This window comes from Cherax quadricarinatus, chromosome 44 (genome assembly GCF_038502225.1).
Source record: "Cherax quadricarinatus isolate ZL_2023a chromosome 44, ASM3850222v1, whole genome shotgun sequence".
NCBI classification, from domain to species: Eukaryota; Metazoa; Arthropoda; class Malacostraca; order Decapoda; family Parastacidae; genus Cherax; species Cherax quadricarinatus.
This window is the reverse complement of record NC_091335.1, coordinates 4,174,986-4,197,980: the sequence shown is the minus strand read 5'-3', so window position 1 is coordinate 4,197,980 and position 22,995 is coordinate 4,174,986. Positions and strand designations below refer to the sequence as shown.

The following is a 22,995-nucleotide window of genomic DNA, read 5'->3' as shown; positions in this document are numbered from 1 at the left end:
TACAGATTTTCTTTAAATCGAACCTTGGTTGGGAACTTACATAAGTTCGATATTATTTATTCTAGAAAATAGGAAAGATACCCAAGATTATTTTAGGCAATACTAGGCTATGTTAAAAATGGTATAAAATACTGATAAGTAGATGAATAAGATACAAGTGCAAGAGTTAGGTACCTTTATTGTTCAAATTTTTCTTCTAGGTAGTAGACTTTTTCAGTCAAATACAGAGGAGAGTGAACTAGAGATAGCAAGAGTAATGACGAGGTAAAGATGACATAAGCAGTCCATCACCCTTAAAGAAATGGTACTTGAGTCAGTCCCTCAGCCTGGAGAAGTTCATCTCCATGATCTGTAACGATATCGTTCCAGATCATAGTTAATGGACTGATTACATCATCTTCATTTCAGTACTACACTTGCTGCCTCTCAATTTGACTGAAGAAGCCTACTGTGTATACGAAACGTTTCAACAATAAAAATATCCAGTTGTTGCAAGTCTTATTCATCAATACCAGACTAATGTTTCTGACATCTTGTGTTTACGAAAGCAGCTATTGGCTATTTATCTGCCATCTAGTTTCAAGCTCCTGACTGAAGGTTTTTACTGGGCAAAACAAAAGACATGGAACAGAAACTAAATTTGCATGCTAATTTATTCAGTCTCCCGTCTGACGAAGTGCTTCGATGCAAGTCCTACTCTCTGGACTTTTCGTCCAGAGAGTAGGACTTATGCTCCCCTTCCTTGGATTGGACATGAATGCTTCCCATTCCCAGGAGCTATGTGACCTGTACGAATAAAGAACTTCCCTGAATTAAAATAGAATGAAATTTCACTGTTTCTTATAAAAAAAAAAGCCGCAGACAGGTCAGATGTAATTAAAAATATACTTTAAACGTTCCATAATGTAACTTATTGGTAGAAATAAATAATATAAAAATTACCTTCCATCCTCTCCCTTTCCCAGGATATAAGTATATATATATTTTGTCAGTTATACATTTTTCACCGAAACTAACCTAGCACTGTAATGTTGTCAGTTATACATTTTTCTCCAAAACTAACCTAGCACTGTAATGTTGTCAGTTATACATTTTTCACCGAAACTAACCTAGCACTGTAATGTTGTCAGTTATACATTTTTCTCCAAAACTAACCTAGCACTGTAATGTTGTCAGTTATACATTTTTCACCGAAACTAACCTAGCACTGTAATGTTGTCAGTTATACATTTTTCTCCAAAACTAACCTAGCACTGTAATGTTGTCAGTTATACATTTTTCACCGAAACTAACCTAGCACTGTAATGTTGTCAGTTATACATTTTTCACCGAAACTAACCTAGCACTGTAATGTTGTCAGTTATATGTTCGTTGTCAGTTATACATTTTTCTCCAAAGCTAACCTAGCACTGTAATCTTGCTTAAATTAACATGCTAGATTATGGATTACAGCTCTTAAACTATCTATCACACTGAGTATAGCAGTGATATACAATACCGACAAGCAGTTAACTAAGGTATGTACAACAATTAGGCTTCTATAATGCGAAACGTTTCGCTTATTCAATCGAGCAAGTTGTACATGAATGGTATACACTACAGACAAGGTGAAAATTAGGCACTTGCAACATTTGGGTATCTTTACTGTAGACGTTTCGTCAACCATTGGCTTTATCAAAGCAAATTCAAGGACATAATTAGAAGACATTAGAACTATACAAAAGATGAGGTAATCACCTCAGAGACAGTGGAGGTGTAAATATGTAATCAGTCCTTCACCCTCGACGGGGTACTTTTGAGGTGGTCAGCCCTGCAGTCTGGAGAACAGTTCAGCTCCATAGTCTGTTACAATATGAAGCTGAAGTATGAGTAGCTTTAAAAATAAGTTAGGGAAGTACACATCAGTGGGTGTGTGAGTTAAACCTTCTTAGCTTGGGCCAGTAGGCTTGCTTCAGTGCTCATTCGTTATGTTTTTATACCGCCAAATGTAAGATGCAGAAAATCTTGAGGACAGTAGAGGCGGTGCACACTAGTAGAAGCAAGAATGTGACTGACAGGTACTATAGCAAGCCGCCTAGTGGCCCATGCTAAGCAAGTCACTGCTAGTTTATGTTTTTGTAATATAGTTTTACTTTTTATATTTTCATATATGTTTATATTTAGTTTTTTTTTACTGGCACTTGAGGAAAGAAAGTTGCAGGTATTCTTTAAATTTTACACTTTCTTGCCTTTCTTCGAGGTGTGTTGTGATGATGGCTGACAACATTTGTGTGTTGTGGCGATGTTTGACAACACTTGTGTGTTACTGTGATGTCTGACAATACTTTAGTGTTGTGATGATGTCTGACAACACTGGAATGTGCTGTGATGATGTCTGACAACACTTGAGCGTTGTGACGATACTGACAACACTGGAATGTGTTGTGATGATGTTTGACAACACTGGAATGTGTTGTGATGATGTTTGACAACACTGGAATGTGTTGTGATGATGTTTGACAACACTGGAATGTGTTGTGATGATGTTTGACAACACTGGAATGTGTTGTGATGATGTTTGACAACACTGGAATGTGTTGTGATGATGTTTGACAACACTGGAATGTGTTGTGATGATGTTTGACAACACTGGAATGTGTTGTGATGATGTTTGACAACACTTGTGTGTTGTGATGTTTAACAACACTCGAATGTGGTGTATTAAAGTAAATAATGTTAATCAAGCAAAAATGTTGGTGTGGACCATAAAATATGAACTTAACAATGTTTCTTGTTTCGTTAATAAAGGTAACTTTATGCAAGTTTCTCGGAGTTGAGATAGTTTCACATTGGACACTGACTTTCACATTATCAAAATGAGTTAAATTTTCATGCCAATAAAACAAATGCTTTTTCTTAAACTTTATTAAAGTTTACCTGTATTAAATTCTTTAATTATACAATGTGAATATGAGTTAAAATTTGAATTATGGGCATAAGATATCTTAAAACTTAACTCAATCACTTTAATATAATATTTTAATTCCTGCTGTTGTTAGTGTTTCAACAAGTATATCATTTACCTATGAAATAATCATAGGTAAACTGGACTAAACAACTATGTTAAAAAAAAAGATATGTATCGACTGGATTGGAATATCTTCCCATTCAGTTGTAGTATAACAAATGCCCTTGTATTTGGTTTAATGGACGTCAAGTATTTATGCACTGCCCGCGACTTGCTCAAGTTCTTGTTGTGTCTTGCGGAACTTGGCCAAGTTCAGAGCAGCAATCTCCTCAGCCTCCTCGATCTGGCGCTTGTAGGTCTTGATCTTCTGTTGCAGCTTGTCAACAAGGTCCTGCATCCTCTCGTGGTTCTTCTTGTCTTCGTCGGACTGGAAGGTGAGCTCCTTGATGCGCCTCTCACACTTCCTCAGATTCTTCTGGGCATCAGCGTGACGGCGAGACTCGTCGTCCAGTTGTACCTCCAGTTCACGGACACGGCTTTCAAGTTTAGACAGAGTTTTCCTGCCGGTCTTGACGGCACTGCCTTCACTTTCTTCAAGGCGAACTTGAAGATCCTTAATAGAAGCTTCGAAGCTCTTGCGCAACTTCTCTTGGGTCTGGCCGTGTTCCTGCTCAGCGCGGAGTTCGTCAGCAAGGCGGGCGGCGTCAACCATGGCCTTCTTAGCCTTGTCCTCGGAGTTCCTAGCCTCGTTCAGCATCTCGTCGATATCAGACTGAAATAGGTAAGAAATGCATAAATTTTATTGGAGTTTACTTGTTGGCATGGCAATTAACATTTACAGAGGCACACAAAATAATGATTGTAGGTGCATCAGGTGAAGGCTCGAGTCCTTGTTTGCAGCGCTTACTAGTACAGCTAGGAGAGTACAATCAAGCAGCTCATAAAAACCGTGGCTATGGTGCTTAACGAACACATCAGCCGTTTCTCAACACGTTAAAATGATCTGTATAACGAAACATATTCACCATCACTCAGTAGCAGTCTTGCTAGAAGCTCAGGGTTATCACAACTCAAATGACCCTCTGAAGAACATCCTCACCTATATATAAAGAGGTTAGGCACTGGCCTGCAAGTTTTACCACTCACCTTCCCACCATCAAGCCCCAACTGTTCTGTGACCCAGGACTCAAGTTTACCTGGTATTTCAAAGACCGCCAAACAGCGAATTCGAATCCCGATCACTCCATTACAAGCTAATTTGTATGTGTGTGTGTGTGTATGTAATATATATATATATATATATATATATATATATATATATATATATATATATATATATATATATATATATATATATATATATATATATATATATATATATATATATATATATATATATATATATATATATATATATATATATATATATATATATATATATATATGGTCACTAAATAATTTATATTATATTAGTACGTTATTTAGACTTACGTGAAGTGTTGCCAATTCGCCCTCCAGCTTCCTCTTAGAGATGGCAAGAGAATTGTTCTGGGCTGCCAAGCTGCCCAACTGTTCATTAGCATCACTGAGCTCGGACTCAGCCTGGCGACGACCACGGTCAGACTGCTCCAGAAGTGTGCGGGATTCCTCCAGCTCACCATTCAGGGATTTAGCTCTGCGATCGGCAGCGCTGTATTGCTCACGGTACTCTGAAGCCAAACGCTGTTCTTCCTCAGCACGCACTTGTAGGTCCTTTGCATCAACCTGAATCTTCTTGATATATTTTTGAAGGTCGGCGTTGTTCTTGCTGGAGTGTTCCAGTGCAACTTCAAGCTCGCTAATGTCAGTCTCGAGCTTCTTCTTCTGACGAAGGGCTTCTGCTTTGCCCTTAGCTTCAGCCTCAAGAGAAGACTGCATCGTTTCTATGGCACGCACATGAACTTTTCTGAAATATAAGAAATATAGAATCTACGTGCAATGTCTGATAAGCAACACATGCTAATACAAATGTACTGAATGTTATTGTTGTTCATATATTTATAATAAACAACTTACCGAATATTGTCGAATTCCTCTTCTTTCTCTTGGATACGTTTATCGATTTCTTGTCTAACCTGACTGAGTTCCAGTTGGCTACGGAGGACCTTGTTCTCTTCTTGTTCAAGAGCAGCCTCGGCCTCTTCGAGCGCGGCTTGAAGTTCTTCTTTCTCGATCTCTAGGCGCTTGCCAGTTTTCTCCAGTTCATGATAGGATCGACCGCTCTCGCTAATCTGCTCCATCAGATCTTTGATTTCGTCAGCAAGGGTTTTGTTCTCACGGCGGACGGAATCCAGGCTTCCTAGGTTTTCTTCGTAAGCAGACTTAACCCGGAATAGCTCTGAAGAATAGTTGCGGCACTCTTTCTGCGATGAATCCAGTTCGACTGCAAGGTCGTCCACCTTTACCTTCCATTCACTGATAATGCGATCAAATTGTTTCTGCTTCTTTTCTGCAGAAATAGCAAGGTTCTGAGCACGTTCAGCAGCGATCTGCACTTCCTCAAGTTCAGCAGTAATGCGCTGCTTAGCTTTATCAAGAGAAATATTCTTTTGATTCAGATGCTCAATCTGGTTTTCTGCTTCCTCGAGGCGAGCAGCAAGTTTAAGGCGAGCAGCCTCCAGCTCCTCAGCCCGGGCAACTCCTTCAGACTCATACTTGGCACGCCACAATTGAGCCTCAGCGCTGGCCTTAGATAACTGGCGATGGCTGTCTGCTTTACCCTCTCCCTCCTCATCTAGCTGTTCGCGAAGACCATCAATGTCGTGCTCCAAGTTACGATACTTTCCAAGGATAATTGAGCGCTCCTGAGAAACAAATTACAACATAAATACCTAATATATCACAAATATTTTAGGGACAATTTGGCATTAAATATTATTTGTACTATAGATTTCGAATCCCTACCTTGTTTTTTTTCCTCTGCATACAATTTAGCATTAATATTATTTGTGCTATACAGTTTTAGAAGACCTACCTTGCTTTCTTCTTCTGCATACTTTTTAGCATCTTCAAGCTGAGTAGAAAGAGACACCTTCAGCTTAGTCAACAAACTGATTTGGTTATCAGCTTCTTCTAACTGACGCAGATAATCAGCGTTCTCAACTGCGAGCTTCTTCTTTGTAACATCGAAGTCATTCAGAGTGCGGTTAGCCTCCTCAAGCCTTCCATGAGCCTCGTTGATCTGTTGTTGAAGATGCTTGTTGCCCTTTTCAGCAACAGCCTTGAGAAGAGAAATGTTATTATTAAATTTTGCATTGTATTTCAAGTTGCATGTACAAAACAAAACACTGAATGTAAAGGCATATGAATCTCATGATTACGACTCACATAATGTTACGCTGTACTGACTGTTAATTAACACTAAAAATAGTATAAAGATTCACTACATAAAATTGGTAGTTTCAACAAGCAATGACAGTATATACACAAATAACTCCCATATAGGAGCTTACGACGACGTTTCGGTCCGACTTGGACCATTTACAAAGTCACACTGACAGAAAAAGAGTGAGGGAGCCAGTATATATAGGAGAGAGGGAAAAGGTTCAAGTCGAGCCAAAACTTCGTCGTAAGCCCCTCCTCCAGTGTCCAGGTTATCTGTATATTGTTCCAGTCACTGTATTGTGCCTTTTTGTTCTTTACAGTATATACGGATCAACCTTAATTTCGAAAAAAAAACCACACTACCATTTTTGCAGTTAAAATTCAGAGATCTTCAGAGAAAGCTGGTAAATCTTACCTTATCCCGAGAAAGGCTGTCCATTGCAGATTTTGCTTCATCTGCGATACGCTTCAGAACGTCTTTCTCTTTTTCAGTCCTGTAGTAGAGCAAAACACAACAAGAAAACACAGTTAATAAGTACATGTATACTGAGGAGCCTTCATCCAATATTTTCATTTACTCAAGTGCAATATATATTGTTTAATTACTTTATACAGAACATATCTTCTGTTTTATAGTCTCTTTGTTGCTTCCTCTGTTTCTCGCTAATATATATATATATATATATATATATATATATAAGTCACGCTGGAACTTTACATAGGTAAACAAAGGATTTTACTTCTCTGTCGACTATAATGAACCTCTTCTGTTTCATTAGAAGCCCCATTCTGAATTTAGGGTAAGGATTATCTCATGTTTACCCATTAATGTCTGCCATTTTAAACTAAAATTTCACAATACTGTGAGGTAAATTGTATGCAGTCTGTGTATTATTTATTTATTTGGGTGTGTATACGTACCTGACTTTCGCTTTGTTGAGATGGTCGATCTGCTCAGACATTTCGGCAACAGCATCATTATGCTTCTTGCGAAGGAGGTTAAGAGCAGACTCATGCTGGATGCTAGTCTCCTCGAGGTCACGGCGGAGCTTGGCCAGCTCAGCATCGCGCTTCTTGTTCAGCTCCACTTGGGCGGATGTAGCTCCTCCAGCCTCGTCCAGACGATCGCCAATCTCATTCAACTCTCGAGACAAGCTAGCTTTACCCTTCTCAGCCTTCGCACGAGCTTGGCGCTCATGTTCAACCTCTTGTTCCAGCTCTTCGATGCGGGACTGAAGTTCCTTGACATGTCTCTGGACCTTAGAAACAAGGCCTTGTTCTTCCTCCACTTTGTTGGCAAGACCAGAGATCTCTTTGTCTTTACGCTGAATTGCGTTTTCTACTTCTCGGTGATTACGCTCCAGGTCAGCGACGGCTTCTTGAGCCAGTTTAAGATCACCTTCAACCTTCTTCTTTGATTTCTCAACCTCACCACGCAACTTCTTCTCGCGTTCGACAGAGTCCTCAAGTTCGTCAAGGGTCTGTTCAAGCTTTGTTTTCATTTTGTTGAAATGGTTGCACTTGTCCTCAACGCCCTGAAGGTCTTCAGCGAGCTTCTGGTTGTATTCTTGAAGTTGCTTCTTTTCTTTGTTTACCTTATTAATAAGTTCTTCTTGATGAGCAATTTCCTCATTAAGGTTGTGAATTTGGTGATCCTTGCCAGCTTTCTCTTGCTCCAGCTTCTGAATACTTAACTCAAAGTCTTCGAAGTCTCTCCTCAGAGTGTTCACTTCCAGTTCAGTCTTCTTCTTGTCTTGAGCAAGTGCAGTACGAGCTTCTTCCTCCTTTTGTAGGCGGTTTGTGATGTCCTATAGATAAGTACAAAAAAGTGTGTATTAATATGAAATGAAAATTATACTGAAACAAAAGCACGCACATACAAATGAACGAAGATACACTTGAACGCGTGATATTTAGAAATATTACTCATAGAAGAAAGTGAATTATTCATGAATGAAAGTGAATATATAACTGCATTTAACCTTATTTTGAACCTTAAAAAGATAACTTACAGAAAGCTGAGCTTCGAGTTCGACTTTCTGACTCTGTATTTTAGCTTGCTGTTCGAGGTATTCAGTCATGCTGCCTTTACTGGACTCAAGACTAGAAAGGAGATTGTTCTTTTCCTCTTGAAGAGCAGCATTGGATGCTTCAAGTTCTTGACGTAGTTTAAGTTCATTATCCAAATTTTCTTGAGCTTTAGTTGCTCGATCCTTAAGAGCGAAAATCACGTCCTCAATGCGAGTAACATGAAGAAGAGGCTTAACTTTCTGCCAGAGATTGAACCAGACCCAGGACTGCATGGCCAAGAACTTCCTCAAGTTGCGCTGGACGACAACAAGGGCTACGCGCTGCTCCTGCAGTCTTCCGTATTCCTTTCGGCCGTTGAAGCCACGTACCCATGACTGCAGCCAGGTGATGATCTTGCTGAGGCGTGCATCACGAATCTCCTCTAAAGTACCCAGAACACCAGCGCGGAAGAACACCTGTATACGCCATGTGCTCAATGAATATCCATCATACTCAAAAAACCATCTGACTGATTATAGATTTTAATGTAAACTTCGTTATGACATTGCAATTATTCAAATTTAAGTAGTTATCAGTAATTCTAAATATCATTACAAGAAAACATGAAGTAAATACACACATAACGCGCACATAAGAAAGAGGAGCGTACGATGACGTTTCCGTCCGACTTGGACCATTTGCAGTTGCACTGTGTGACTTTGTAAATGGTTCAAGTCTGACCGAAACGTCGTCGTAAGCTCCTCTCTCCTATGTGCGGGTTATTTGTGTATTATTCCAGTCACGGTATTGAGCCGCAATTTTACAGTAGCTTTACTAGCGTAGTAACAAAGGATACAGAATTTCTGTTATTTAATATATATTACTTAAGAAGGTTCTTAAATGTAGTGCTGTTAGTTAATCCAACAATAGAAAAAAAATACTATAGTGAGATAAAGGATAATGCTAAGAATTACCTTAGTGTTACCAAGACGGTAGAGCTCTGGATCTAAACCAGACTTGTCGAAGCAAGCCTGGGCGGCCTTCTTATTATCACTGAGTGTGGCCATCTCCGTGGAAGCCAGGATCTTGTAGCTGCGAGCATATTGGTACTATCAAAATTACGATTAAAGTACACTGTCCATTACCTTCTGATGAATAACACACATGGTATAAACCTTGGTAATTGATTCGCACATGTTGGTTTAGAAAGATACGTGAGGAAATACTAGAAAACGTTTCAATTCTGGGACCTTGATCACTTCTAGCAGAAGTTAAAAAGACAGTATATATATTGGCGGAGAAGTGATCAAGATCGCAAGACCGAAACGTTTTCTAACAAATATGTTCTAGTGCTTGCTCACGTGTCTTTCTAAACGCTGGACACAAAGAGTCACTAATAAACTACAAATTATAATAGTCACCAGTAAAGTTTATGAATATTTTACGTCGGAGTAAACTGTGATTGGTCCCTATGCATGGAATTTTAGACCTCACTCGTTCCGTGTTTTTTTATGTATCTCCATTTGTTTATATTGGAAATTTAATCAGGAAAGTCGTTAAAAAACTAACCGATGCCTGAAGTCGGGGTACTGCATCCTGTTCGGGAAGCCTTTACGACAGATCCTGATGCCCTCAAGTACACCGTTACAAGTAAGCTGGTGCATGATCAGACCGGCGTCAGTCACACCTGAGTGGGGAGACATTACACAGCATCTTAGAATCTTAGGTTATGATTTAGAACTCAAACAATTATTAACCTGGAACTACGACAGGTTTCGCAAAATTACAGTAAATATGAACGATATTAATGAGAATATCTATGTAATCCAAACACACCTGGGGACTTTGTCTCGTTGGGGACGATACAACGGATGAAGTGAGGGTGAGTGGAGTTGAGGGTCTTCATTAGGTTATTTAACTGCTCCTGTGAGAGAAAACATTGAGGTGTTAATGGATGTGACAGCATCAGTGAGACAGTATCTTACACCGTGGATGGTCGTATTAGTTACTGACAGTATCTTACACCGTGGATGGTCGTACTAGTTACTGACAGTATCTTACACCGTGGATGGTCGTACTAATTACTATTTCTAGGACATAAGTAACACCTCTTAATTATAAACTACTTTGCTTATTACTGAACAGTGACAAGTGTTCATTGCATTTTACTCATGAACCACTTAATTAAATATCCAATATTTGTCTTATTCTAAGTGACTTACTCATTATATATGCATAATTTGAAGCTATTACAAAATGTCTGATTATTTCAGTTTCAGGTGATAGGTTTCTTCTTATAAATTATACAAATCACATTATACATACCCTATATGAAGAAGACACAGTCTTGAATGCACCAGACTTGGCACCGCGACCACCTGAGTAAAGAAGAATATATTGCGGTGAAGATAAAGTAAAAATCTTTATATAAAATGCAGATTATTATACACCTGTAATACACAATCAAATTTTCACATCAATGGACTATCCAAAGGAATTTGTTGTCATTAGTTGATGAAAACAGTTTTGGAGCCGTTAAGTTGATAGCCTAGTTTTGTTTAAAAAAAAGACTAGGAGCATCTTGAGTGTGTCTGCCTTCAAGCTATGAGACGAAGCACAAACTCTGTGGAGGAAGAAAGTGATTATTAATTTACATTTCACGAGACTTGTAATAAAAGTATAAAATATTAAGTTTCAGTATTCTATATTTTTTTTATGCAGGCATTTGCTTTTAGAAATAACGTGAAGAGGAACTGAGGCAGGATTTATAATAAGTGGACAATACAAATTTAAAATTATTACTTACCACCCTTTCCAGTGTCAGCTGGGCCAGACTGTCCAGGATGGTCAAGGAAGAGGAACACGATGATTTCGTTTGAGGACTTCTTGAGCTGGTCGACGACTGTATCGTTGAGGGGATCTTTGTTCTTCTCCAGCCAGCCACTCAAGTTGTAGTTCACGGTACCAGCGTAGTGAACGATGGCGAAATGGGACTCAGACTGCCCGGGCTTGGGTGGCTTGGGCTTGATGAACACTGGAGACTTGCCTAGATGGTTAGCGTTCAACTTATCCTGGAAGGACTTGTCAGTAGCCTTGGGGAACATAGACTCCTCCTCTAGGATGGAGAGCAGACCCATTTTCTGTGGAAAGTCAGATATATTAGTCAGTCCTGTAGATTATTATTAGTAGTAATAGTAACTTGACTCAAGAAATCGTAATGACACGATTGGTATGGTTAGTAATAGTAGTAATAATTGTATTAGTAGTGGAGACAAATGGTATAAAATACCGACACTATGGAATAAGAGACAAATGCAAGTATAATGTTTTCCTATTAACAACGTTTCGCGCACACAGTTGGCAATTATCAAGATACAAAAAAGTCTGATTAGACACGCACAATTTATTACTTGATAAATCCCAATGTGTGAGCGAAACGTTAATAAAGGATTGAATTATACTTCATTTATATATTTAAATAGTAGCTGAAGCAGTAGTAATAGTAGCCGTAGTAATAGTAGCCGTAGTAACAGTACTCGTAGTAATAGTAGCCGTAGTAATAGTAGCCGTAGTAACAGTAGCCGTAGTAATAGTAGCCATAGTAACAGTAGCCGTAGTAACAGTAGTCGTAGTAATAGTAGCCGTAGTAATAGTAGCCGTAGTAATAGTAGTCGTAGTAATAGTAGCCGTAGTAATAGTAGCCGTAGTAATAGGATCGTAGTAATAGTAGCCGTAGTAATAGTAGTCGTAGTAATAGTAGCCGTAGTAACAGTAGCCGTAGTAATAGTAGCCATAGTAACAGTAGCCGTAGTAACAGTAGTCGTAGTAATAGTAGCCGTAGTAATAGTAGCCGTAGTAATAGTAGCCGTAGTAATAGTAGCCGTAGTAATAGTAGTCGTAGTAATAGTAGCCGTAGTAATAGTAGCCGTAGTAATAGTAGCCGTAGTAATAGTAGCCGTAGTAACAGTACTCGTAGTAATAGTAGCCGTAGTAATAGTAGTCGTAGTAATAGTAGCCGTAGTAATAGTAGCCGTAGTAACAGTAGCCGTAGTAATAGTAGCCGTAGTAATAGTAGCCGTAGTAATAGTAGCCGTAGTAATAGTAGCCGTAGTAATAGTAGCCGTAGTAATAGTAGCCGTAGTAATAGTAGCCGTAGTAATAGTAGCTGTAGTAATAGTAGCCGTAGTAATAGTAGCCGTAGTAACAGTAGTCGTAGTAATAGTAGCCGTAGTAACAGTAGTCGTAGTAATAGTAGCCGTAGTAATAGTAGCCGTAGTAATAGTAGCCGTAGTAATAGTAGCCGTAGTAATAGTAGCCGTAGTAATAGTAGCCGTAGTAACAGTAGTCGTAGTAATAGTAGCCGTAGTAATAGTAGTCGTAGTAATAGTAGCCGTAGTAATAGTAGCCGTAGTAACAGTAGCCGTAGTAACAGTAGTCGTAGTAATAGTAGCCGTAGTAATAGTAGCCGTAGTAACAGTAGTCGTAGTAATAGTAGCCGTAGTAATAGTAGCCGTAGTAACAGTAGTCGTAGTAATAGTAGCCGTAGTAATAGTAGCCGTAGTAATAGTAGCCGTAGTAATAGTAGTCGTAGTAATAGTAGCCGTAGTAATAGTAGCGGTAGTAACAGTAGTCGTAGTAATAGTAGCCGTAGTAATAGTAGCCGTAGTAACAGTAGTCGTAGTAATAGTAGCCGTAGTAATAGTAGCCGTAGTAATAGTAGTCGTAGTAATAGTAGCCGTAGTAATAGTAGCCGTAGTAATAGTAGCCGTAGTAATAGTAGCCGTAGTAATAGTAGCCGTAGTAATAGTAGCCGTAGTAATAGTAGTCGTAGTAACAGTAGCCGTAGTAATAGTAGTCGTAGTAATAGTAGCCGTAGTAATAGTAGCCGTAGTAATAGTCGTAGTAACAGTAGCCGTAGTAACAGTAGCCGTAGTAATAGTAGTCGTAGTAATAGTAGCCGTAGTAATAGTAGTCGTAGTAATAGTAGCCGTAGTAATAGTAGCCGTAGTAATAGTAGTCGTAGTAATAGTAGTCGTAGTAACAGTAGCCGTAGTAACAGTAGTCGTAGTAATAGTAGCCGTAGTAATAGTAGCCGTAGTAACAGTAGTCGTAGTAACAGTAGCCGTAGTAACAGTAGTCGTAGTAACAGTAGTCGTAGTAATAGTAGTCGTAGTAATAGTAGCCGTAGTAATAGTGGCCGTAGTAATAGTAGCCGTAGTAATAGTAGCCGTAGTAATAGTAGTCGTAGTAACAGTAGCCGTAGTAATAGTAGCCGTAGTAACAGAAGTCGTAGTAATAGTAGTCGTAGTAACAGTAGTCGTAGTAATAGTAGCCGTAGTAATAGTAGCCGTAGTAATAGTAGCCGTAGTAATAGTACCCGTAGTAATAGTACCCAGCAGTCCCTCAGATTTTGCACATGTGGCTATTTATTTATTTTAATTAATTCATCTTGATGTCTGTGTTAAATATGGTTTGAAAAATAATTAACTCAAAAGCAAATTGCTATAAGATGCTTCTTAACAACAAACCTATTTAACAGCGCCAATTAAATTTAGGCTTTTAATAAACGTTGAATATTATGTATCACATATGAACATCCTATAAATATATTTCAATAAAAATATATATGAGCATAGAGCTCAAAGGTAAAGTTAATATTTCAATACATAAAAAGACTTGGGAAACAATAAACTTACCTTCTCGAAAAGTTCGATGCAAGCCGCCAGATCCATACCGAAGTCCACGAAGACCCAGTCAATACCTTCCCTCTTGTACTCTTCCTGCTCCAGCACAAACATGTGATGGTTGAAGAACTGCTGCAGCTTCTCGTTACAGAAGTTGATGCAGATCTGCTCAAAGCCGTTGTACTGTTTTAAGAAGAAAAAATTCACATTATATACAGAAATGAAAAAAAAAGTGTAGGCTAGCTAAATTTAATTATTATCACAGTTAAGACACGAAAAATACTATTTATTATATTATTAATTCATATTTCATATAAATATTTAATAAACACTAGTATGATTAAATATTTATTAAGGGATATCATATATCATTCATGAAACTCAAAATATATCACTCACGTCAAAGATCTCGAAGCCGGCAATGTCGAGCACACCAATAAATGAAGCACGCTTCATACCAGTTTCAAGGGTGATGTTACATTTAGTCACCAGGTACTTAAAGAGACGATCGAAGAGACCCTTGGCCAGGGCACCGACGGAGTAGTAGCACTGATCCACGTTCATGCCCTTGGATACGAACTCAGCACCGACCTTGATCTTGGGCTTGGTAATATTCTTGTACAAGTCTGCTCCCTCAACTCCAAGGAGACTAGCAACAACTTCACCTTTCTAATCATAAGTAATATAGCAAATTTTAGAAAAATTATTCAACAATTATGAATGCTGCTGCTTCAGATGACAGTAAACAGTAGGCACAATATACGCAATTAAGATAGAAATACCGGCAAACCGGAATAAAAACCGCAGTTAGCAGTCTGGAAATTATACTTCAGAAGATGTTTTGCTTGGAAACCAACCTTTTTCGAATACATGTACTTAATAAAAACTTGATTTCCAAACGAAACTTTACGTTAAATTAGATTTCCATACTGCTTGCCGAGTCTTTATCGTATATATATAGTTAAAAGCAAATAATTACCTCAGTGCCGTCAGGCTCGGCCTGCTCCTCGCGACCCCTCTGCTTGAACTTCATCTCACCCATGTGCATGACGGCGGCTGTGATCTTGTAAACCTCATCGATTTCTTGCTTAGAGAAGCCAAGGATATCGAAGGCATCCTAGAAATGAAAATAATAATAAAATTATCAGTCAACCTGGTCATAAGCTTAAGAGAAACAGCCTTTATGTGAACACATTTCTTTGTATAAAATCATGATTGTAACGTTCTTGAAGTAAATAAAAGCCTGCTACAACACGGTGACGGAAGTGTAAACAACAGCACGAGAACACTGATACACGTCTGTTTTTTTCGCAAAACTGATGTATAAATCTACACGTAATGAATAGAGACGATGATCAGTGTTGTGATCCGTTTTTTTAAACTTCTTTTTTTCTGTTTTCTTGTGAGAATATCATGTTATATTTATACGTAAGAGAAATGTACGTCTTTCAGTAATAATATTGCAGAGAACTCTATTTCCCACAATACTCACGTAATAGAACTACATGTCTTACGATACTCACGTGACAGAACTGCATGTCCTCGCCGTCATCAATGGAGGGGACAGTAACCTTGCCCTGAGACACGTAATGGTAGTCATAGATGTCGTCACTCAGCTTACACAACGCTGCAGATGAGAGAGAGTAGCTATTACAAAACTTTCAATATTTTTCTTTGATATTTTCTCTCGCAATCTTGGAGTTTCTATTTTGGGGAATACCTTGTACCAAATGAAGAATGGTGATATGCTATCTTCCGTGTTAGCATTAATAGGTGGTAAAAGTCAGTCAAACCGCTCATGTACATAGAAAGACCTTATCGATCTCTCATAAACAGAAGAATCAAAGTCCGGCTGATTATTCTCTCAGGTTTGGACTTCAACCAGTTTTAAAATTGAATGCGTAAAGCAAAATAATAATAATAATAATAATAAAAGGGACAGAATATCGAGTAACCGTCTTAGAATTCTTCGATATTCAAAGCAATGTATAGTAAGAGCTGTCCCACGTAACAGCACAACTCACTTAACAGTAGTTTTCTCTGCTTCATCAGCGGAGACACAATTGTTCCTCCCATATTGCTGTAAGTTAGAAAACATTGTCTTTAAATCATCAGCAAAAATATCACGATAAGAGGTATTATCATTCAAAATATTACGGGAACAATATCCTCTTGACGCATTATATATATATATATATATATATATATATATATATATATATATATATATATATATATATATATATATATATATATATATATATATATATATATATATACATATACATATATATATATATATATATATATATATATATATATATATATATATATATATATATATATATATATATATATATAATATATATATACATATATATATATATTTATATATATATATATATATATATATATATATATATATATATATATATATATATATATATATAATATATATATATATACACGTGTGTGTGTTAGTTACCATTTTGTCAAAGGCATGTGTGTGTGTGTGTGTGTGTGTGTGTGTGTGTGTGTGTGTGTGTGTGTGTGTGTGTGTGTGTGTGTGTGTGTGTGTGTGTGTGTGTGTGTGTGTGTGTGTGTTCTGTGTTCTGTGTTAATGTGAATGATATTCACTTTATATTAAAATTCAGAACATAAAAAAAACTTCTCTCCGAGACAAATAACAAAAGATGAGGTAGAAAAATTACAATTTTAATATATTTCTTAGTGAGATGCCGTGTTAAGCCTAGTGTCAAAACTGACGGGTGTAGATGACCAGGTGTGGAATACCACATTAGAAGACAATTTTAAAATGCATTTCTTCTTCAATTTAATCGCATTCTGTTTTATTTTCTGTGTGTATACATCAGTGTCACTGTTGGTTAGAAGTCACAAATACACTCAGTGGCGCATTTTACTTAATAATTCAAAGATCAAAATTTTAAATTACATCGTCCATTATTTTACTGACCCTCGACTAAAATTTGGAACACGATTTAATGTTGTGATTATTAAAGATGTCGAGTCTGTTCCTGTCTGTGTTATTAAGTAAATGAAAGAAAACCTGAACTATTTAAAATGTGTGAATTTAGAAAGTTGTCATTTACTAACTCCAATGAAAATTTAAAGGTATTTTAAAATTTGCACAAGCATTACTGCATATGTCTAAGAGGAGAACTTACGTTTGATCGTTTGGATCTGGTCGGACATCATCTCGTAGAAGATGTGGTAGGAACGCTCGGCGGGTTGTTGGGAGATAACACGAGCCTTCTCCAGCAGGTAGACCTCAATGTCAGCACCAGACAACTTGCCGTTGGGTTGGAAGTGGATACGGATGAACTTACCCTGTGTGCGGGAGACAACTCCATCAAACACGAGTCAATTCAACAACAATTAAACGAATTTTCTTATCTGCAAGAATATTTCATCCCCGTGTAAAGGTTGTAAACAAGAGAAGAACAAACTTACGAAGCGGGAGGAGTTGTCGTTACGGGTGGTCTTGGCGTTACCGAAGGCCTCCAGTACAGGGTTGGTCTGGATGATCTGGTCCTCCAGGTTCTGACGGCGAAACAACACTTTATTAGCGTTGTCTTATTCAAGGGTGTGGTGCCGAATCTACACGAGTGATTTCTTTTTAGTACGTGTGCATATATTTGTAGTTAAGCATTTGTATGACAGACAAGTAGTTTCTCATTTGTGCCCCTCAAGGAAGGTTCCTTGATGTTGGTGAGGAGCTCTTGACCTAGACAATATATATACTATATATATATATATATATTTATATATATATATATATATATATATATATATATATATATATATATATATATATATATATATATATATATATATATAATATTGTGTGTGTGTGTGTATTTTGATAAAATCTTTAACTGTTAAAGCAGTTGCACGACGGAAAGCGTGTTTATAACTTTGAGTTGGACAAGTTCATTTGTTAAAATGCAGTTTTTTTTTTTAAGTCTTGCCGTCTCTCACCCAGGTATAGTGACCGAACAAAGAATGAGAAAATTCTCTTTTCATCTTCATTCATTTAGTCTGTGTCTTGCCGGAGGAGTGTTGACATCATTGTCCCAAAGACCCTCCAAATAGCAAGATTGTCACACCTTTAAGTTGCAAGCATCTCGACCTCTAGGACTCAAGTTCGGCTAACTGGTTTCCCTAAATCCCTTCACAAATGTTACCTTCTATAATTTGTATATCAGTGTATTGATGAGTAAATATATATTCGGAAAATCCAGGTGAGCGTGGCTTCTTACCTGCTTCTTATCTTCGCCTTTCTTCTTGGTGGTGGCGCCGACGTTGGCGAAGTAGGAGAGCACCTTCTTGGTGTTCTCAGTCTTACCAGCACCAGACTCACCACTGTGGGGACAATTTTTTTTTTTAGCTGATCGAAGATGTAACTCTAGTTACATAAGAAAAAAATTAAATTACGAAATACATCTAAATTTGATAAATCGATTATGACAAACTGTATATGTTTACAGTTAATTATATTTAATATAATACAGTTAATATAGTCAGTTAATATAACAGTTAATATAGTTGTGAAAATGTCTATCTAGAATATAAAAATAAACTTGAACTATAAAAGTTTACACGTTATTGGTAAATTGTTTTTACTTACGTGATAAGCATAGACTGATTTTCACCATCTGCAAGAAGTAAACTCTTTTAGACCAATTTTTGGGTAATGATTTAATGTCAAATAATTTTGTGATGCGTGAAATATCATCAGGCGCACAACTGTTACATATCAAATTTTTCTTCGTTTGGAAATAGATAAATCACTCCAACACAAATATAAAACACAGATTCAAGAGATTTGTATATTTCGACGTCAGTCACAGGCCCTCTTCAGAAGATCTCCATCTTCTGAAGATACAGTCTGTGACTATCCTCATCAGAACCTTCAACATCTGCTGAAGACAGTCTGTGGCTATATTCAGCAAATGAGCTTCATAGTTCTATCCGAAAGATATCTCACCTTGAATCGATGTTTTTATGACCCTTTAATTCAGATATCTTCGTATATGTTGAAGTGCCATTGAAACAAATGGAATTCTCACCTTGAATCATGTTTACATAAGCACCGTCAGAAATGGCAAAGAGATGGGGAGGCACCTCATTACGCCTCTTGCCCTGGTAGATCTTGACCACACGGTTCGTGTAGATGGGGTAGCGCTTGTAGGGGTTGATGGCGATACAGAAGAGACCAGAGTAGGTGTAGATGAGCCTAGCGACGTAACGGGACTTCAAGTTGTAGAGGACGGAGGCGTCGTTAAGGTAGGTCAAGTTGGACATGTCCTCGCATTTTTCATACTTAGGTGGGTTGACCTGACCCACCTGATCCTTCTTCCAGTGTTTGGTCTCACCGCTTGCATAAACGGAGATAAGGTCCCCCTTGGTGCCTGAGATCTCACCCTCAATGAAGCCCTCTTTGGGATCAGGGATCCAGCAGGATTTCTTAGCGTCGTAAGGTTTTGTAGCATCCTTCATCTTCATCTCCATCGAGATGAACAAAAACTCGGTGGGGTCTGGGTCGGGACCCGTGCTCTTCTTCACGTGGCCGGGCATGTTGGTGGTGGGTGCCTAAAGTTGTCGAAGTAGGTCTTAAACTTCGAGAAAGTTCTTTCGAGATTTCCTGTAAGTAGAGAAGAAACGTTTATGTATGGAAGCTACTGATGAGCAGCATCACTCAGATTTAATGTGCAAATCAAGACCAGACATCTGATTAACCTGCTTTTCAATTTATCCATCTCTACATTATTTGTTTACTTCCAAATATAGTTTTTTTTTCCAGTTTGCTCGATGTATTAACTTACCAAAACAAAACTTTACAAAAAACTGCCTTTACGTAAAAGTTATTTCTGTATATTTATTTTGATACCAATATTGAGAATAATTGTTTTAGCATCTAATATATCCATTTTCTTTTAGCATTATCCAGCGCTCTTTTATGTATATATTTACTACTTACATTACACAAATCTACGTATGAACTAATTCGAGTACATAACAATTTAGACGACTCGTTAGCTAAGTCTTCTATTAAGAGGTTAATTAAATCTAATGCTTAGCTAACGAGTCGTTTTCATTCTTTTATCTTAATTGCAGTGGAAGATTTGTGGATCATGTGAAGTAGACGTATCAGAAGATACCATTGTGTAGGTAATCGTAAACAAATAATGGATAATACTAGAATGTCTCGAAAGTATAGCTATGTCCTGGACAAACATTGTCACACGCATAACTGTCTTGAACAAATATTATGGCATGGTTGCCGTTGTCTCTGATTATGGGAGGAGGAGGACACGACAAAAGTGGGGTAGCTGCTTCCCTTAGAATTTTGAAGCAAAAACCTAATACATGTATACGTAAATGATAATTAGAAAATTTTGGCATTGCCATACTAAATTAAAGCTAGTTTATATCATCATCCAACAGTGGGATTATGCTGTTTATATTTCTAAATTAGGCTTATAGGCTTAGTCTCAAAGTTGCTGGTAATTGAATGATAGCTTATTATATACAGGTGTAGCCTGCTCTGTGTTCTCTGGAATCTTCCTCAAGCTACGAGCCTTCACAGACGCGTAACTATGAGCTGTGAAAATAAAAACGGTTTATCAATTACTGCGTCAACTAACGTACGATTTGTTTACAACTAACTCACAAGCTGTAAGTGGAATGGTACTAAGTAGACTCTTCGGGATATACCGGGCTAATATTTCGCGAGATAATCATAGTCTAGGAGACCGAAGCATTGCCTTCGTTTTCGAATTGTGGGTTAGTCGTAAACTATTCCAGCCATGGTATTTATTAACTTATCTTCAACATGTTCTCGCAAACAGATATACACCGGAAGACTTCTTCGCTCTGATTTAGGTACCTCGACTGCTAGCAAGAGGTCATAATAACACCTGTCTTGGATGAGTAAGACACATGTGCTACAGTTGGGTATCTTAAAAATACTCAACTGTTGCACATGTGTCTTAGTCATCAACAGCACCGGTCTTTCAATAAATTCTACGATGTCAGTCATGTATACTCTAAATACTAAAACATGTACTGAAGTAAAGTCAGCATATGTACACTGAGACACACGCCTCTCGGTGTATATATGACCATCTGGGATAGTGTCTCAGATTCTGTTCCACTCGAAGATTTATATACATTCACAAAATCACTATCAAAATTTATCTGTAATATACCTGAAACAAATATTAGGCACCCTTTGATTTTAAATTCGTAAATCTTTTTCTTATTTCCAGATTCAGTTGCTGACAAGCAATAACTCATTGTGTAGAAGTCAGCGTGTAACGAAATGCGAGAAAGAGAATTCAGAATCGATCACAAGTTTGCCCAGACGGGGCTACTAATGCGAGATAGAACTTACGACACGCTTCACTGCACTACCACCAGAACACCACCGTGTGAAGCACCCACCGGAGCGCGTCTGAAGGTGAGCGGCAAGCAACGTACCAGGTCAGTTAGCTCCAACACCAATGTGGAAGTTGGGAGGGACTGGGGGGACTGGCAAGCAAGTGACACAAAAATAGCACCAAGCGATCACACTGACCATCGCCTTTTCGAGCTCAGGACTACATTACGCTCAGGTATATGCCACTCCTACAAACCCGAGAAGACAAGGAAATAGGAATTTTGTAAGATTTCGCCTACCTTTTTTTTTGGTGGAAATGAATATGCTTAGAGTTTACTCACACATACTACAAAGAGGCGGGGCCAGGAGTTGTGAATCGACCCCTGCAATTACATATTGGTGAGTATACACACACACACACACACACACACACACACACACACACACAGGAGCTGAGTCTCGACCCCTGCAACCACAATTAGGTGAGTACACACACACACACACACACACATTTTAAAGCTTCGTCCAGCTGCTAACATCCCAAAGAATTGTTAATTGTCGAAGGCTAAACAAATATTGAATGATTACCAATGTACAGCAGTTGTAAACGATAACTCCTTAAGTGATGAGACGAATACTGAGACAATAAAATCATGCTTCCGTCCTCGACACTTCGGTGTTTACCTTGACAGAATGGAAAGTATTTAATTACACTTGATTAACAGACAGAGACTTGAAGAAGGTAAAAGTAGATGATAAGTTAACATTGGAGAACGTTATGTCTCGAGCTAACTCACCCCAGGAAGAAATTTTTGTAATACATTAAAGTGCCATAACATTGGAGCAAAATATGCTGGGAAGCCTATCTTCGTTATGCTTGCACTGTGTGTGTGTGTGTGTGTGTGTGTTTGGTTGTGTACTCACCTAATTGTGGTTGCAGGGATGGAGTCATAACTTCTGGCCCCGCCTCTTCACTGGTCGCCACTAGGTCCTCTCTCTCCCTGCTCCATGAGCTTTATCATACCTCTTGTTAAAGCTATGTTTGGTACCTGCCTCCACTACCTCAGTTTCTAGACTATTCCACTTCCTGACAACTCTATGACTGAAGAAATGCTTCCTAACATCCCTGTGACTCATCTGAGTTTTCAACTTCCAATTGTGACCTCTTGTTGCTGTATCCCATCTCTGGAACATCCTGTCTCTGTCCACTTTGTCGATTCCTCACAGTATTTTATATGTCGTTATCATGTCCTCCCTGTCCATCTTGTCCTTCAGTGTCGTCAGGTCGTGTGTTTTTGTGGTTGTGTGTATATGTTTGTGGTTGTGTGTGTGGGAGGGTCGTTCTGGTTGGTTAAGGTGATGATGGTGCATAATGCTGCTTTATCCAACACTATTTTTTCACTTCATCCTCTAAGTTCATGTATTATTCTCTCAATGGATCATCCCTGTCGTACTTGTGCTCCTCCTCTCTTACTTTGTCTTCTTACCAGTACTTACAATCGTCAACAAGCCAGAGTCCAGACACGGGTCTTAATCTTTCAACTCCACCTCTGTAATGCATCTTTATCTTCAGCATCTCCCTTATGATT

At 38.2% G+C, this 22,995-nt stretch overlaps 1 protein-coding gene across 1 annotated transcript; it reads right to left on the bottom strand.

The window, feature by feature from the left end:
- Positions 1-2,889: 2,889 nt before the first annotated feature.
- LOC128697532 (myosin heavy chain, muscle) lies at positions 2,890-21,574 on the bottom strand. The gene is made up of 22 exons (XM_053789297.2): positions 21,422-21,574; positions 19,095-19,669; positions 18,653-18,680; positions 18,285-18,387; positions 17,476-17,565; positions 17,190-17,352; positions 15,528-15,631; positions 14,984-15,121; positions 14,404-14,673; positions 14,017-14,187; positions 11,130-11,460; positions 10,646-10,698; positions 10,157-10,244; positions 9,890-10,007; positions 9,295-9,412; positions 8,323-8,796; positions 7,232-8,118; positions 6,726-6,804; positions 5,961-6,206; positions 5,003-5,790; positions 4,439-4,892; positions 2,890-3,719 (listed from the first exon to the last, which is right to left on the bottom strand). Exons 2-22 carry the CDS (start codon positions 19,600-19,602, stop codon positions 3,201-3,203), a joined length of 5,730 nt encoding a protein of 1,909 aa, XP_053645272.1. The 5' UTR covers positions 19,603-19,669; positions 21,422-21,574; the 3' UTR covers positions 2,890-3,200.
- Positions 21,575-22,995: the final 1,421 nt, after the last annotated feature.